The sequence below is a fragment of the Berghia stephanieae genome, chromosome 9, assembly GCF_034508935.2.
Source record: "Berghia stephanieae isolate SIO BIC M18660-M18661 chromosome 9, UCSD_Bste_1.3, whole genome shotgun sequence".
Lineage (NCBI taxonomy): Eukaryota > Metazoa > Mollusca > Gastropoda > Nudibranchia > Aeolidiidae > Berghia > Berghia stephanieae.
The window spans coordinates 4,253,998-4,268,915 of record NC_088368.1 but is presented as its reverse complement, the minus strand read 5'-3'; the positions used below and the strand labels follow the sequence as shown (position 1 = coordinate 4,268,915).

At 37.7% G+C, this 14,918-nt stretch overlaps 1 protein-coding gene across 1 annotated transcript in view; it reads right to left on the bottom strand.

Moving 5' to 3' along the window:
- Positions 1 to 1,399: 1,399 nt before the first annotated feature.
- Positions 1,400 to 14,918, bottom strand: part of LOC144979525 (complement C3-like) — a gene marked incomplete in the record, with an annotated part of 98,032 nt that continues 84,513 nt past the window's right edge. Inside the window, 8 exon segments of the mRNA XM_078926225.1 lie at positions 1,400 to 2,690; positions 4,627 to 4,777; positions 6,677 to 6,760; positions 9,033 to 9,119; positions 9,525 to 9,632; positions 11,298 to 11,403; positions 11,834 to 11,908; positions 14,433 to 14,520. Coding sequence (XP_078782351.1) covers positions 2,522 to 2,690; positions 4,627 to 4,777; positions 6,677 to 6,760; positions 9,033 to 9,119; positions 9,525 to 9,632; positions 11,298 to 11,403; positions 11,834 to 11,908; positions 14,433 to 14,520 — 868 coding nt within the window.

Sequence of the window (14,918 nt, the reverse complement as noted above, 5' to 3'; positions counted from 1 at the left end):
TTTCAATTCCGTTTTTTTCTGTAAACGTGTCCGAGAAATTTTAACTGTCTTTTTCTGATGGTGTTTACCAAATTTGGTCGTACTCCAATTTCTTTTAATACATCCTCGGATATAACGTACCATTACATAAAAGTATACGTAACCTTAAACGATTATAGATAGTATGCGCTTGGCTAAGAAGATCACAACATTGCCATCCGGAAGTATAACGGACCAATACAAAAACTCTGTGTAACCATGAACTTTTATTCTCTGAAAAATACAGTTAAGTGAGAATTACTCATAAACGGGGAAAGCAAAAAACAACAACAAAGGCGTGAGTTACGTCGACTTCGTTCTATCTTATTCTAAGCTCTCCACCTGCTATGCCGCTGTCCTTTGGAGATCCCCCAGCTCCGTGGAGTTGGTTGGGGCAGTCGATGGCCAGTATTTTCTCCTAACGGCAGAGAGGCTTTGGCAATTATGTAGGATGTGTTCACCTGTCATACTTCCTGTGTGACAATTCGGGCTCGTCTCGAAGAGCAGTAGAGCAATATATCCCGAAACATCAACATAAAGAAAAGGCCAGGAGAATTGATAGACGACAGAGGAAACTATGTAGTTGATAAGTTCTCCTGCAGATTGGGCCGATGCACTGAGCCTAGCCATGATAGAGAAAGCGAGGAAGAAGAATAAATAATAATAATAATAATAATAATAATAATAATAATAATAATAATAGTAATAATAATAATAATAGTAGTAGTAGTTGTTAGTATAAGTATAGTAGTTAGTAGTTAGTAGTGTTAGTAGTAGTAGTAGTAGTAGTAGTAGTAGTAGTAGTAGTAGTAGTAGTAGTAGTAGTAGTAGTAGTAAGTAGTAGTAGTAGTAGTAGTAGTAGTAGTAGTAGTATAGTAGTAGTAGTAGTAGTAGTAGTCAGTAGTTAGTAGTAGTAGTAGTAGTTGTAGTAGTATAGTAGTAGAGTAGTAGTAGTAGTAGTTAGTAGTGTAGTAGTAGTAGTAGTAGTAGTAGTAGTGTAGTAGTAGTAGTAGTAGTAGTAGTAGTAGTAGTAGTATGTAGTAGTAGTAGTAGTAGTAGTAGTAGTAGTAGTATAGTAGTATAGTAGTATAGTAGTAATAGTAGTAATAGTAGTAGTAAGTAGTATAGTAGTAGTAGTAGTAGTAGTAGTAGTAGTAGTAGTAGTAGTAGTAGTAGTAGTAGTAGTAGTAGTAGTTACACGTATTTGCAGGTTTGATAACTGAACGCAATTATGGGCTTGATTTAACATCGTTGTAATGGACACAATTTTGCGTTGGTTTGAGACTATTTTTATAACAACTGTGGGCCCATAACAATTTAGGTTATCAGACCTGCAAACTAATGGACGTCGGTGGGGAATAATCGACGAGTGAAGATCAAGTTTGTAAAGAAATAGATTTATTCTCTTGCTTTATTATTTCTGAGAATATAATTTAATATGAATACCAACAATAAACATAAAAATATAAAGGAATGTAATAAAAGAATATTAAAGCATATTGATGGTCGGCGTATCAAACCTCTGAAGTCTCGATTTTCACGATCGGCGGATCAAACCTCTGAAGTCTCGATTTTCAGGTCGGCGGATCAAACCTCTGAAGTCTACATATTTATGAGCTTTACGCACCGTCTTTTATTTATTTTTGGGTAGATCCGCCTCTGATGTCTCCCAAAAATAAATAAAACATGGCGCCCAAAGCTCGGATGTAGACTTCTTGAGTTTTGATTCGCCGATCGTGAAAATCGAGGCTTCAGAGGTTTGATCCGCCGATCGTAAAAATCGAGACTTCAGAGGTTTGATCCGCCGACCATCGAATGGTATGCATAGCATAAATCAATATGATCGAAGCGAAATAATTATTCATAAAGCAATTAAAGCATGAATCGTATAACAAAGAATGTTATAAGTACAATAATATATTTATATACAAGTATTTGTAAGCCACGTATTATGCAGGGGTAAAAAACAATCAAAAAGAAACAAACAAAACAAAAACAAAACAAAAAACTAACTAAACATGTTGAAATCGCTTTGTTTAAAATATATATTCTATTCCTCGATACCTCTGATCGTAATATCGATATTTTGATTAATAAACTGAACATTATCTTATTACTTTTGAGTCATTTGCGTTTTCAGAGAAATTCCTTTTATCCCTGGTATCGATCTTTCGATTAATAAAATAAACTCTATCTTCCTACATTTTTGGTCATTTGTGCTTTCAGAGAAATTAACAATTAAACAATAAAATATATAGTTTAACATCTTTTGTTTAATATTAATTGACCTTTTTTTTTAAAAAAAAATTAGATTTTGACAAACCTTATTGTTTATTGAAGAATATGAAAATGAATAATTCAATGAAAGAAAGATAAAGAAAAACAAACAAAATAAAAGCAAGAAACAAAACAAACAAACAACATCATCAACAACAAAAACAGAATTAAGAAAAATGGTTAACTGGACCACCGTAGTCGATGCCAACAGGTCACAAGGTCAAGTTCAAGGGGGACAATTCAAGAATGATTGTTGAAGATAGACGTGCTTCACCGTCGGCGGAACGCATCGTGACCTTCTGCACGACGACCTTGGCGTTGTCGTTGTTTTCTTGCCCGTCTCAGGTTCGGAGACTCTCAGAAAGACGGACTGTTCATCCAAAAGGTAGTGGTTTCTGTAAAATGTAAAGTACGAAAAATGACGAAGTTAAATCACCAAATTAGCCTAAAAAGTAATAAACAAAAAATAATATAACAGCGGCAAAAAGATCAAATTTAACACTAATGTCAAAGCAGTCTTGCTCTATGGGTCAGAGACTTGACGAACAACCTTGACCACATCAGCCAAGATACAAACTTTTGTCAATCGCTGTCTTCGACAAATACTCAGGTTGAAATGGTTTGACAAAGTGCCAAATGCTGACCTTTGGACAAGAGCAAACCAAGAACAAATGGATGTTCAGGTCAGACGCAGAAAGTGGCGATGGGTTGGCCATACCCTGCGGAAAGAGCCCTGCAATATAACCAAGCAGGCTCTCGAATGGAACCCACAAGGCAAGAGGACACGGGGTCGTCCAAAACAGACGTAGAGGAGAAGCCTTCACCAAGATTTGATCGTCTCCAATCTTACCTGGAGTGAGGCAAAGGTCTGTGCCAAGGACAGAAGAAAATGGAAGAGTGCTGTTGAGGCCCTATGCTCCGCCAGGAGCCAAGAGGCATAAGTCAAGTAAGTCAAAAAGATCAAAACATCGTCTATTTTGGTAATGATGGGTAAAGTTAGGCTAAATTGATACCAAGCTGCTAGAAACTGTGGACTGTTAAAGTATTAAACAAAAATGAATATAATTTAACAGCTTCAAAAAAGATCAAAATACCAAACACGAAACGTTTCGGGCTCAAAACCCTTCTTCAGCCGACAACAAAAAACAATAAAGACATAAATACATTACTAAATTCCAGATCGACAACAATCGATTGTATTTATGCCTTTATTGTTTGTTTGTTTTTGTTGTTTGCTGAAGGAGGGTTTTGAGCCCGAAATGTTCCGTGTTGGGTATTTAATTTTGTTCTTTTTTGAAGCTGTTATATTCATGTTTGTTTAATACTTTTAACAGTCCACAGGTTCTAGCAGCTTGGTAAAAAAAAATTAGCCTAACTTACCCATCATTACCAAAATAGACGATGAAATTGACATAAAATACTTTAAAAAACAGTTAATTACCGTATTATGTAAACATGTATTTAAAAATTTGGCCAGAAAATTCGGCCTTCAGCTATCGATCGATTTAAATTTAGATTGAATTCAATAGGATTCTGATGTCACGTCGCCCAGCAACGGCGGCCATCGTGGTTCTAAACAAAGAAAATCGGTAATTTTTATTCTTCGTGCTGGCTAGACCTTTGCATATGTCATGTGATCAGAACGCGTAAAGTCAAAACATGATCAGATTTATAATGTGTTTTTTTTTCCTCTGGATACCCTTTTATGCTCGTGGGAGAAATATTTCATAAGGGCGCCCGCCATTGTTCCGATAGTTTAGAGCCAGTTACTAAGTTACCATGCGTCATTACGAGGGAAGTGAAGTCACGACTATTGAAGCGTATTGAATCCTTTAAACCAAGATCTTTGGCCTGGTACCACACCTCTACAGACCAAACTGTACGGGCCCCTGGCATAGCTGAGGAAGACAACGGCGTTCCTTCACCAACTAGACATCCAAACGTGACGAGAATATGAAGGGGAACGAGGGAAAAGAAGTTTACAATTTTCAACAGAAAACCTAAAATAATATTGAGCTTTTATATCGAGCAATATCCACTAAACATACTCAAAGCGCTTTACAAAGGGTCCTTGGTCAACAGCAACACGTTACATGTAGAACGAGACATGACTCCTTTTGGACGATATTACAATTTTTTTTTCTTTCAGAGACAACGCTGTTAACGACGAGGTACTCATTTTACACCTGATTACGGTGAAAGAATGTGAGTGAAGAGCCTCAACAATCCGCCGAGCGAGACCGGCTCGAATCCAGGACCTTCCGATCCGAAGCGAGTCTCATACCTCAAGACCGCATAACCGCACAAAGTGGAAATGTAAACTCAACTTACACGATCTTTCCGTATCTGTCGACCATTTTCTCCACATCCTTTGAGATCATGTAGAGTTTCTCACTGCGCTCTTCCCCAAAGTGGAGTGGACACATGCAGGAGGCTGGAGACATCATCTTGATATTGTCTTTGCTTTTTACGTCGTGAGATCCTAAAACGGGAGCCAGAGATGGGTAGGGGGTTATGAAAAAAAAGATAGGCTCGTAAGATTTTAGTAAAATTGGTTAGGGAGAAAGGGTGGGGGTGGGGGGGGGGGGTTGCGAGTGGTTAAGGCACTGGATCTATTAAAGAAAGCTGACTGCACTAGGATTTAAAGCCAAATAAAAAGAAAAAGATGGCGTTGGCTGGGTCATGTGGCCAGAATGGAAAAAGGGTCACTTCCCAAGACAGCCTTGTACTGGACAGCAGATGGGAAGAGAAACCGGGGAAGACCCAAAGAAACCTGGCGAAGGACCATGGAGAAAGAATTAAAGGAAGATGGCCTATCCTGGAATACATCCACCGCAAAAGCAGCCGATCGCAGAAAATGGAGATGTCTGGTGGATGCCCTATGTGCCCCAAGGCCCGAAGAGGATTAAAGAGAGAAGAGGTAAGGCATTGCACTGTGACCCGGAAGGTCCCTGGTTCGAATCCCGTTTTAGGCACTGTCGTGTTTTATTTTCCTTGGGCAAGATTAGTATCCCCAATCTTTCTCACTTTGGACAACATGGGTGATTCCTTTTGACGTCAAGACATCTTTATGTATAGTCTGACACTGTTACATACACACTTTATACATAGTCTGACACTGTTACATACACACCTTATACATAGTCTGACACTGTTACATACATACTTTATACATAGTTTAGCACTGTTACATACACACTTTATGCATAGTCTGACACTGTTACATACACACTTTACACATAGTCTAGCACTGTTAAATACACACTTTATGCATAGTCTGACACTGTTACATACATACTTTATACATAGTTTAGCACTGTTAAATACACACTTTATGCATAGTCTGACACTGTTACATACACACTTTACACATAGTCTAGCACTGTTACATACATACTTTATGTATAGTCTGACACTGTTACATACATACTTTATGCATAGTCTGACACTGTTACATACACACTTTATACATAGTCTGACACTGTTACATACATACTTTATACATAGTCTAGCACTGTTACATACACACTTTATGTATAGTCTGACACTGTTACATATATACTTTATGCATAGTCTGACACTGTTACATACACACTTTATACATAGTCTGACACTGTTACATACACACTTTATGCATAGTCTGACACTGTTACATACATACTTTATACATAGTTTAGCACTGTTACATACACACTTTATGCATAGTCTGACACTGTTACATACATACTTTATACATAGTCTAGCACTGTTACATCCACACTTTATGTATAGTATGACACTGTTACATACATACTTTATGCATAGTCTGACACTGTTACATACACACTTTATACATAGTCTGACACTGTTACATACACACCTTATACATAGCCTAGCACTGCTACATACACACCTTTCAGATTTCTTTCTTACATCAGTGCCCGCTCTCAAATTTGTCACTTTTCATAGATGTTTATAACTTTGTCAATTTAAGATAGAATGGATGAAGTTGACGTCATTCAGCTCCTTGTTATTGTTTTTAGATCGCAAGTTGGGTGATATGTTCTTGCTCCATTCCTTCAATCAAAATCTATACGTTTAAAATTACACAGGTATTGTTTATGGGTTTTGTTTGTGTTGGTCCAATGATCTGGCCAGGAGAACTTGTGAGTACACGTATCAAAATCAGTAGGGGGAGGTGGGGGAAGGGAGAGAACTCAGTGAGAGTGACCTTGGGAGGTCAAAACACCAACCCAGAACTGTGTACTATTATCCAAGTGCCATAGAGAGAATTTGATGAGAACTAATCACGTTTATGGATGTCTAGATCTATCAGCAATCTGTTGAGGGACGACAACCGCACACCGTAGTTCTAAACTACTCTATGTAGCCATCTACTTACCAGTTCTGTTGACAGATACGATCTTCGCGTCGATTTCCACCCACTGGTCTCTGTCCGTGAAATCGGTTACTTGCAGTTGGTAACCTGTGAAATGTCAAAAAACTCGTTTATTTGGGAAATATCATAAATCAAAACACCATCAATCAATGTTAATAAAGTGACAAAAAGAGAAAAAAGGACAATTCTGCACAATTGCCTTTACATTTTTTTTCGCGTTAACCCTCATTTTACAGCATTGATAATCATTAAGTCCAGGGCCCATTTATATGTAGGCGGACTAGATTTAGTCCTTTACTACTCTAGTAAGGGACTTCTTAATCTTAACTCACTCAACCCTTACACCGACTATGTCCGTAGTTTACCCAGGGTTACTTTTACCCCACGCCTATTTGTTACAATTTTATGAGACAAATTATAGGCGTGGCATCAAAGCTATGATGATGCTGATGATGACGATGATGATGATGATGGTGTTGTTGTTGATGCCGGTTTTGTTTTTTTTTTTTTTTTTTTTACGATAACTACTATGTTACTAGTGTGCATCTTGTGTGAGTGTGTCTATGTCAATATTGTATTGTTATAAATGTGTAACCAAATGACAAATTGCCACTTTTTGGGGGACAATAAAGATATTATTATTATTATTATTATTATTATTATTATTATTATTATTATTATTATTATTATTATTATTATTATTATTATTATTATTATTATTATTATTGTTTTTAGTTTTTACATGTTAATGATAGTTGAATAAAAATATCTTTGCACATGCGCAATTTCAATAGATTATTTTTCAAATTTTAAAAAGTAGCAAAAATCTCTAGGATTGAGTGAGTTAAGAGCCTGACTGAAGCAAGTGACTAAAATAATCGGTTCTTCTTAGCGTTTTCTAGTCTCTGACTAGGTAGGCTTTTGCCTGGAAGTGGGCGTGGTAATGACGTCGACTAATTCGGTTATTTTGCGCTGGTGACATCAAGCTCTCTAGTATACAATGGCAACTAAGATACCGGTCTTCATACCCTTCAGGAAATAGAGGAAATTTGCAACACATCCGGTTTAATTGATTCGTTCCATTTCATTTTTGAACTTAATTTTACCGTAGCCACATGATGAATCAAGTCACGTGATATTGACTGTCAATTCTATATTTAGGTCTATGAAACTTGAACAAATTGAACAAAAACAAACAAAACGGAAAGTGTGTACTGATGAATCACATAATTTTTACATTATTTCAGTCAGTTATGCCAGCAGAAAAAACATTTGTCTATACTTTCTAATCGTATTATTTTTGTTCTTTGAGGCGAACCCTTTGACTTCGAGTCTCCGTTCACTCGCAACTCGTGAACCCGATTAGACTCGGTTTTAAAAAAAAGTTTGTACCCATAAAATGTGTATTTTCGACGATCTGTATTTTTCTTATAGTTTTTAAAGCCCGTGTCAACAGCAACAGAACACTTTTAACCTCTGTCATTCGTAACTGACGTATTTTCCTTCCGAATCGAAGCGTGGCCTTCGTAAAGTTATGGCCTGATACTGACCAAAAAATGACGTCAAAATGCCAGTCTTTTGCCACAAAGGAAAACAAATGATGAGTTGTATTCAATAGTTCAACCAATGAAATCACTTGTTTCCATGAGCTCTACTAACGACAACTCACTAAGCGGTGCAAAATCCAAATAACGACGTCAAACTGCCAGTCCTTTTGGCTTTCAGTATCAGGTTATAACATAACGATGGCTACGATTGAAGCCACATAAACCCATCGTCTCAAAATGGCATTATGTTGAGGATGTCCAAATAATAAAATTGTCAAATTGAGTCAAAGTAATGAGAGAGGCGAGCTCTATTCGTCCCTAAGGACGGCTATAGCCAGCCTTCATTGCCGTACTTAAGGACAAATAGTGTTGTTTCAACTATTTATACTTCACACTAGATCTGGGTATAGATCTTTATTCCATTTTTCTTTTCACTGAGAAAGCTTCGATTCTACAAAAGTACATGATGTATCTGTATCGTGTTTTAGCACGCTTAACTGTAAAATATATTTAAAAAAAAAAGTATTCTCCGTTATTTGAAACATATCTACAACCCAAGCCTTATGGTCTTAGATCTGATTTCAATTCCATCATTATAGTCATCCCTATAAAATACCATAGAGTGACGAACTATTGGTCTCTCTCTCTCTCTCTCTCTCTCTCTCTCTCTCTCTATCTCTCTATCTATCTCTCTCTCTCACAGACAGCCACACACACACACAAACACATACATAGACAAACACTCACATATTATTCATTAATAATATTATCAAATATAATTTTATTTACACTCAGTGTGTTCTGTGTCTTACCTACGTCGGAGTTACACACTAGTTCTTTTGTTTCTCTGAATCCGATGTCCTCTCTGTGTGTTATAGGGGAACATCTGCTGCAGATTCCTGTGTCACGAGATTGAGGTCAAAGGTCAGGGTTTGAATAAGCAGGTAGGTGAATGAATGGATGATGAATGAATAGACATAAACATAGATAAATGGGATGAATTGTAATTTAGACGAAAATTTGATTGGACAAATATATAGTATTGTGCAATCCCTATAACTATAACTATAAACTTACTGTATGCATGTGATGATGGCGATGATGATGATGATGGCGATGATGATGATGATGATGATGATGATGATGATGATGATGATGATGATGATGATGATGATGATGATATTGAAGATAATGATGGTGGTGGAGGGGATGGTGATGATGATGATGATGATGATGATGATGATGATGATGATGATGATGATGATGACGATGACGACGACGCCAAAGACGATGATGACACTCACCAGAGTAACACCGACATTCTCCCCTGTTCTGGTTGGAGAACTCGGCACAATAGACCTGTAGACTCTCCGAGTTAGAGGGACTTCGATACTCCAAGGCACACGACGGGGCTAGAATGGAAACAGTAAATACAAATTAATTGACCTTTATATAGCGCAGTATCCACTAAATGTGCTCAAAGCGCTTTACAACGGGTCCCTGGTCAACAGCAACATTTAACATGTCCGACGGGACATGACGCCTGTTAGGCGATATTACATTTTTTCGGACAAAGACAACGCTATAACGGCCAGGTACTCATTTTACACCTGAGTACGGTAAGAGAATGTGAGTAAAGAGCCTTTTCCAAGGACTCAACTATGCGCCGAACGCGAGGCTCGAACCCAGGACCTTCCGATCCGAAAACGAGTGTCATATCACTAGACCACATAGCCGCACAAAATCAATCGATATAAATATAGACTTCAAAGTTATGGAAAGAAAATCAAAGGAAAACCTGTCACGCGTTACTTGAAAGATGAAATTCTATGTTCAAAAGTTACAAAACGTGACGAAATCACGAATTCTAATGTTATATAGGGATACAGAGAATTGTGATCAAAATATCAGTGTCAGGAGCAGCAGCAGTAGTAGCCTCTTATTCTCTCTCTTTCTTCTTCTTCTTCTTCTTCTTCTTCTTCTTCTTCTTCTTCTTCTTCTTCTTCTTCTTCTTCTTCAAACAAATCAACACTCAGATAAAAATCTCTCTCTCTCTCTCTCTCTCTCTCTCTCTCTCTCTCTCTCTCTCTCTCTCTCTTATAGATAGTTCGAAGATGACGTCACTCAGGCCTTTGTTGTTGTTTTTTGCCATCCGCGTTTATGAGTAATGCTCACTGAACTGTATTAACCCGACTATAAACGTTCATGGATACACACAGTTTTGTGTGTTGGTCCGTTATACTTCCGGATGGCAATGTTATGAGCTTCTTAGCCAAGCGCATACTATCTATAGAGAGTGTGCGCTTGGCTAAGAAACTCACAACATTGCCATTCGAAAATATAACGGACTAACACACAAAGCTATGTGTTTACTTATAAACGTGGATGGCAAAACAAAAAAAAAACAAAAACAATAACAAAAACTCGAGAGACATCAACTTCATTCTATCTATAGATAGTATGCAGATGACGTCACTCAGGCCTTTGTTAATGGTTTTTGCCATCCGCGTTTGTGAGTTGTTCTCACTAAACTGTATTAACCAGACTATAAAAGTTCATGGTTACACAGAGTTTGTGTATTGGTCCGTTATACTTCCGGATGGCAATGTTGTGAACTCCTTGGCCAAGAGCATTCTATCTATTGAAATCCCACAGTTGTGTAATTAATTCAAACTAAAGTCCTCACAAAATACTAAACACGTTAATGATTACACATGTGTGATTTTTGTTGTTGTTTTTTCGTTGTTGCTGACTTGGCGCGATTCATCTGATGGACAGAACTGGTGAGCCTTTTACTTAAACATATCCCATCAATAGTTTTACTTATAGATAGAACGAAGATGACGTCACTAAAGCCTTTGTTATTGTATTTTGCCATCCGCGTTTGTGAGTGATTCTCACTAAACTGTATCAACCACACTATAAAAGTTCATGGTTACACACAGTTTTGTGTGTTAGTCCGTTATACTTCCGGATGCCAATGTTATGAGCTTCTTAGCCAAGCGCATACTATCTATTGGATTGAGAAAGTTGTTCATATATTTGTAACTGACCATTCAAGCTTATGACATAAATACCTGGGTTGCCCACTTCAGTGACCAGGACATTAGCTGGAGTGACCCTACCGACCTCTTCGTGGTCCACAGCCCTGAATCCCACACATGCGTTGGACTCATTGCTCACCTGAGTAGATTGAGGTAAAATGGAAAATTATCATTGGTGAATGATGGTCTACTTGTGATTAAGTGGGATTTGATGATGATGATGATGAAATATGATGATGAAAGATAAAGATGATGATGATGATGATGATGAAGATGATGATGGTTATGATGATAATGATGATGATGATGATGATGATGATGATGATGATGATGATGATGATGATGATGATGATGATGATGATGATGATGGTGATGATGATAATGTTTAAGATTATGGTGGTCGCCACGATGGTGGTGATGATGTTGATGGTGAAAGATAAAAATGATGACGATGATAATGAATATAATGATGGTCATGATGATGATGATGATGATGATGATGATGATGATGATGGTGATGATTAGAATTATTATAATGTTGTAAACAAGAACGAATAGCTAAAACGGACCTCCTTGAATACAACCACCAGCTTATCCGTTTCGGGTGCAAACCACGCATCTAGCACGTCTGGTTGTTGCTTTATCTGTAAACCAATAAGAAGATTCTCATGTCAGATCTAATGTAATAATAATAATAATAATAATAATAATAATAATAATAATAATAATAATAATAATAATAATAAATTGAGCTTTATATAGCGCGATATCCATTAAATGTGCTAAAAGCGCTTTACAAGGGGCCCCTGGTCAACAGCAACATTTAACATGTAGGACGGAACATGCCGCCTGTTACAATTTTTCGGACAAAGACAACGCTGTTAACTGCAAGGAACTAAAAAAAATAATTTACACCTGAGTACGGTGAGAGAATGTGAGTAAAGAGCATTTTCCAAGGACTCAACGATGCGCCGAGCGCGAGGCTCGAACCCAGGACCTTCCGATCCGAAAGCGAGTGTCATACCACAAGACCACATAGCCGCATGTAACTATTATAATATGGAAGAAAAGTCGTGACATCAAATCCTCTACTTTTTTGGTTCCTAAATCCTTGGAAGTGTGTATGTACGTCACCAGCCCTCGGATTACTAATAATGAATAGATTACATGAAGCAGGTATCACTATTTCCGTAGCAGGACAATGGGAGCGATCTATAGATAGTTCGAAGATGACGTCACTCAAGTATTTGTTATTGTATTTTGCCATCCGCGTTTATGAGTAATGCTCACTGAACTGTATTAACCCGACTATAAACGTTCATGGATACACACAGTTTTGTGTGTTGGTCCGTTATACTTCCGGATGGAAATGTTATGAGCTTCTTAGCCAAGCGCATACTATCTATATTCATGTTTTCGTCCAACCGAGTCATCAATCACATGATTTGTTGTTGTCCAACGATTGGATATCTCTTAACAAATGTAAACACGCTGCTTTGTTTATGAACGTTGTAAACATACACATGTGTCAAGCTGAACACAATGACCAATAGTGGTGTGAGATATTTCAAAAGCTGTGAACACTTTTCACTATGTGGATAATTTTGAGCACATTTTGCAATGTGACCAATGACCTCGAGCACATGGCAATGTAATATAGATCGTGCCCATTGGCAGATTCCTAGGATTACGGGACGTAAAAGAGCGGGGATGGATGATTTTGATTGACAATCAGCTTATATTTAGGCTAAGAAAAAAGATGCCATCACTCTGAAATCAGAAGATCAGTTCTCAAGGCATGTATGAAATAAGAACCATTTTGTGGACATCACATTTATCTTCCCTTTAACCCTCTCCTTACCATCAATTTTCAGAATTTTCCCCAAAACTTCACACCACCCAACACAAAAACAGACATTTCTAACTCAAACAGAAAAGCAACACGCACATTCTATACTTAAAATTGTTCGACAATATGGGCTCTTTTACAGAATGTCAAGGTTTTGTACTGTAGAAAAAAAAATGAAATTTGGATGAGAAAAGTGACGGTTGCATCGTAACAAATGTGACGATTTTCCAATAGGTGGTAAGGAGAGGGTTAACTCACTCAACCCTAACACCAACTATATCCGTAGTTTACCCGAGTTACTTTTACCCCATGCCTATTTAGTAAATTTTTCTGAGAAAATTATAGGCGAAGTATCAAAGCTAATGTTTTTTTAGTTTTTACATGTTAATGTTAGTTGAATAAAACTATCTATGTACATGCTCATTTTTAATACATTTTTTCCAATTTTGAAAAGTAGAAAAAAATCTCTAGGATTGAGTGAGTTAAAGTCGTTCTTAATTGAGAAAAAGTGTGGATCGGACACTTGTGTCAATAATGATGAGAAAAATAGGGTTTGGAATTGGAGAAGTGGCAGATGAAAACAGGGAATGAAAACTCACGGGGTAAGTGTCAAAATCAGGATCCAATGGGAGCGATCTATAGATAGTTCGAAGATGACGTCATTCAGGTCTTTTTTATTGTTTTTTTGCCATCCGCGTTTATGAGTAATGCTCACTGAACTGTATTAACCCGACTATAAACGTTTATGGATACACACAGTTTTGTGTGTTGGTCCGTTACACTTGCAGATGGCAATGATATGAGCTTCTTAGCCAAGCGCATACTATCTATATAATCTTTCCATTGGTTACATTCGAATACGTGCTCAGAATGACCCACATAGTGAAAAGTGTTCACAGTTTGAGAAATATCCAACACTCACTTGGTCATTTTGCTCAGCATGACACATGCGTATGTTTGCAATTTTCATAAACAAAGCAGAGTGTTTACATTTATTGAGAAATGTCCAATCGTTGGACAGCAACAAATCATGTGATCGATGACTAGGTTGGTCGAAAACATGAATATAGATAGTTCGAAGTTGACGTCACTCAGGTCTTTGTTATTGTTTTTTGCCATCCGCGTTTATGAGTAATGCTCACTGAACTGTATTAACCTGACTATAAACGTTCATGGATACACACAGTTTTGTGTGTTGGTCCGTTTTACTTCCGGATGGCATGGCAATGTTATTAGCTTCTTAGCCAAGCGCATACTATCTATAGATCGCTCCCGTTGACACGAGACATCTGAAATGACGGGTTCCAAATTACACTTACCATCTCGACATCTGAGGTGACGGGTTTGTATCCTGTCAACATATCGATATCAACACGAGTGTGTCCTGCTTTGCCCAGCTCAACGTGTCTGTGGGGAGAAAAATGTACACATGTCATCCACCAGCTCAGGACGGCAATAAGGAATGAGATTAGCGGAAGAGTTGCGTCCCTTGATTGGAAGTCACGAGCGGAAAGAGAACGTCATGCTGGTTGTGCGGCATGAGACACTTCACCGAAAGCGAGGACGAGAGAGACTCATGCTCAAAACCATTTTGACGTTCTCTCTGTAAGGTGACGTCCAATCAAGGGACGCTACTCTTCCGCTAATCTCGTTCCCTATAGTTCGAGGTAAACTATATGTATGTTTTGTTGTTTTTAAGGGTTTTACAGCGCTTGCAACACATTTTAAAAAGGAAGAAAACTGGATAGTAATTCAATATGTAACCTATTCATTATTGGTCCTCCGAAGGACTGGGTACATACACA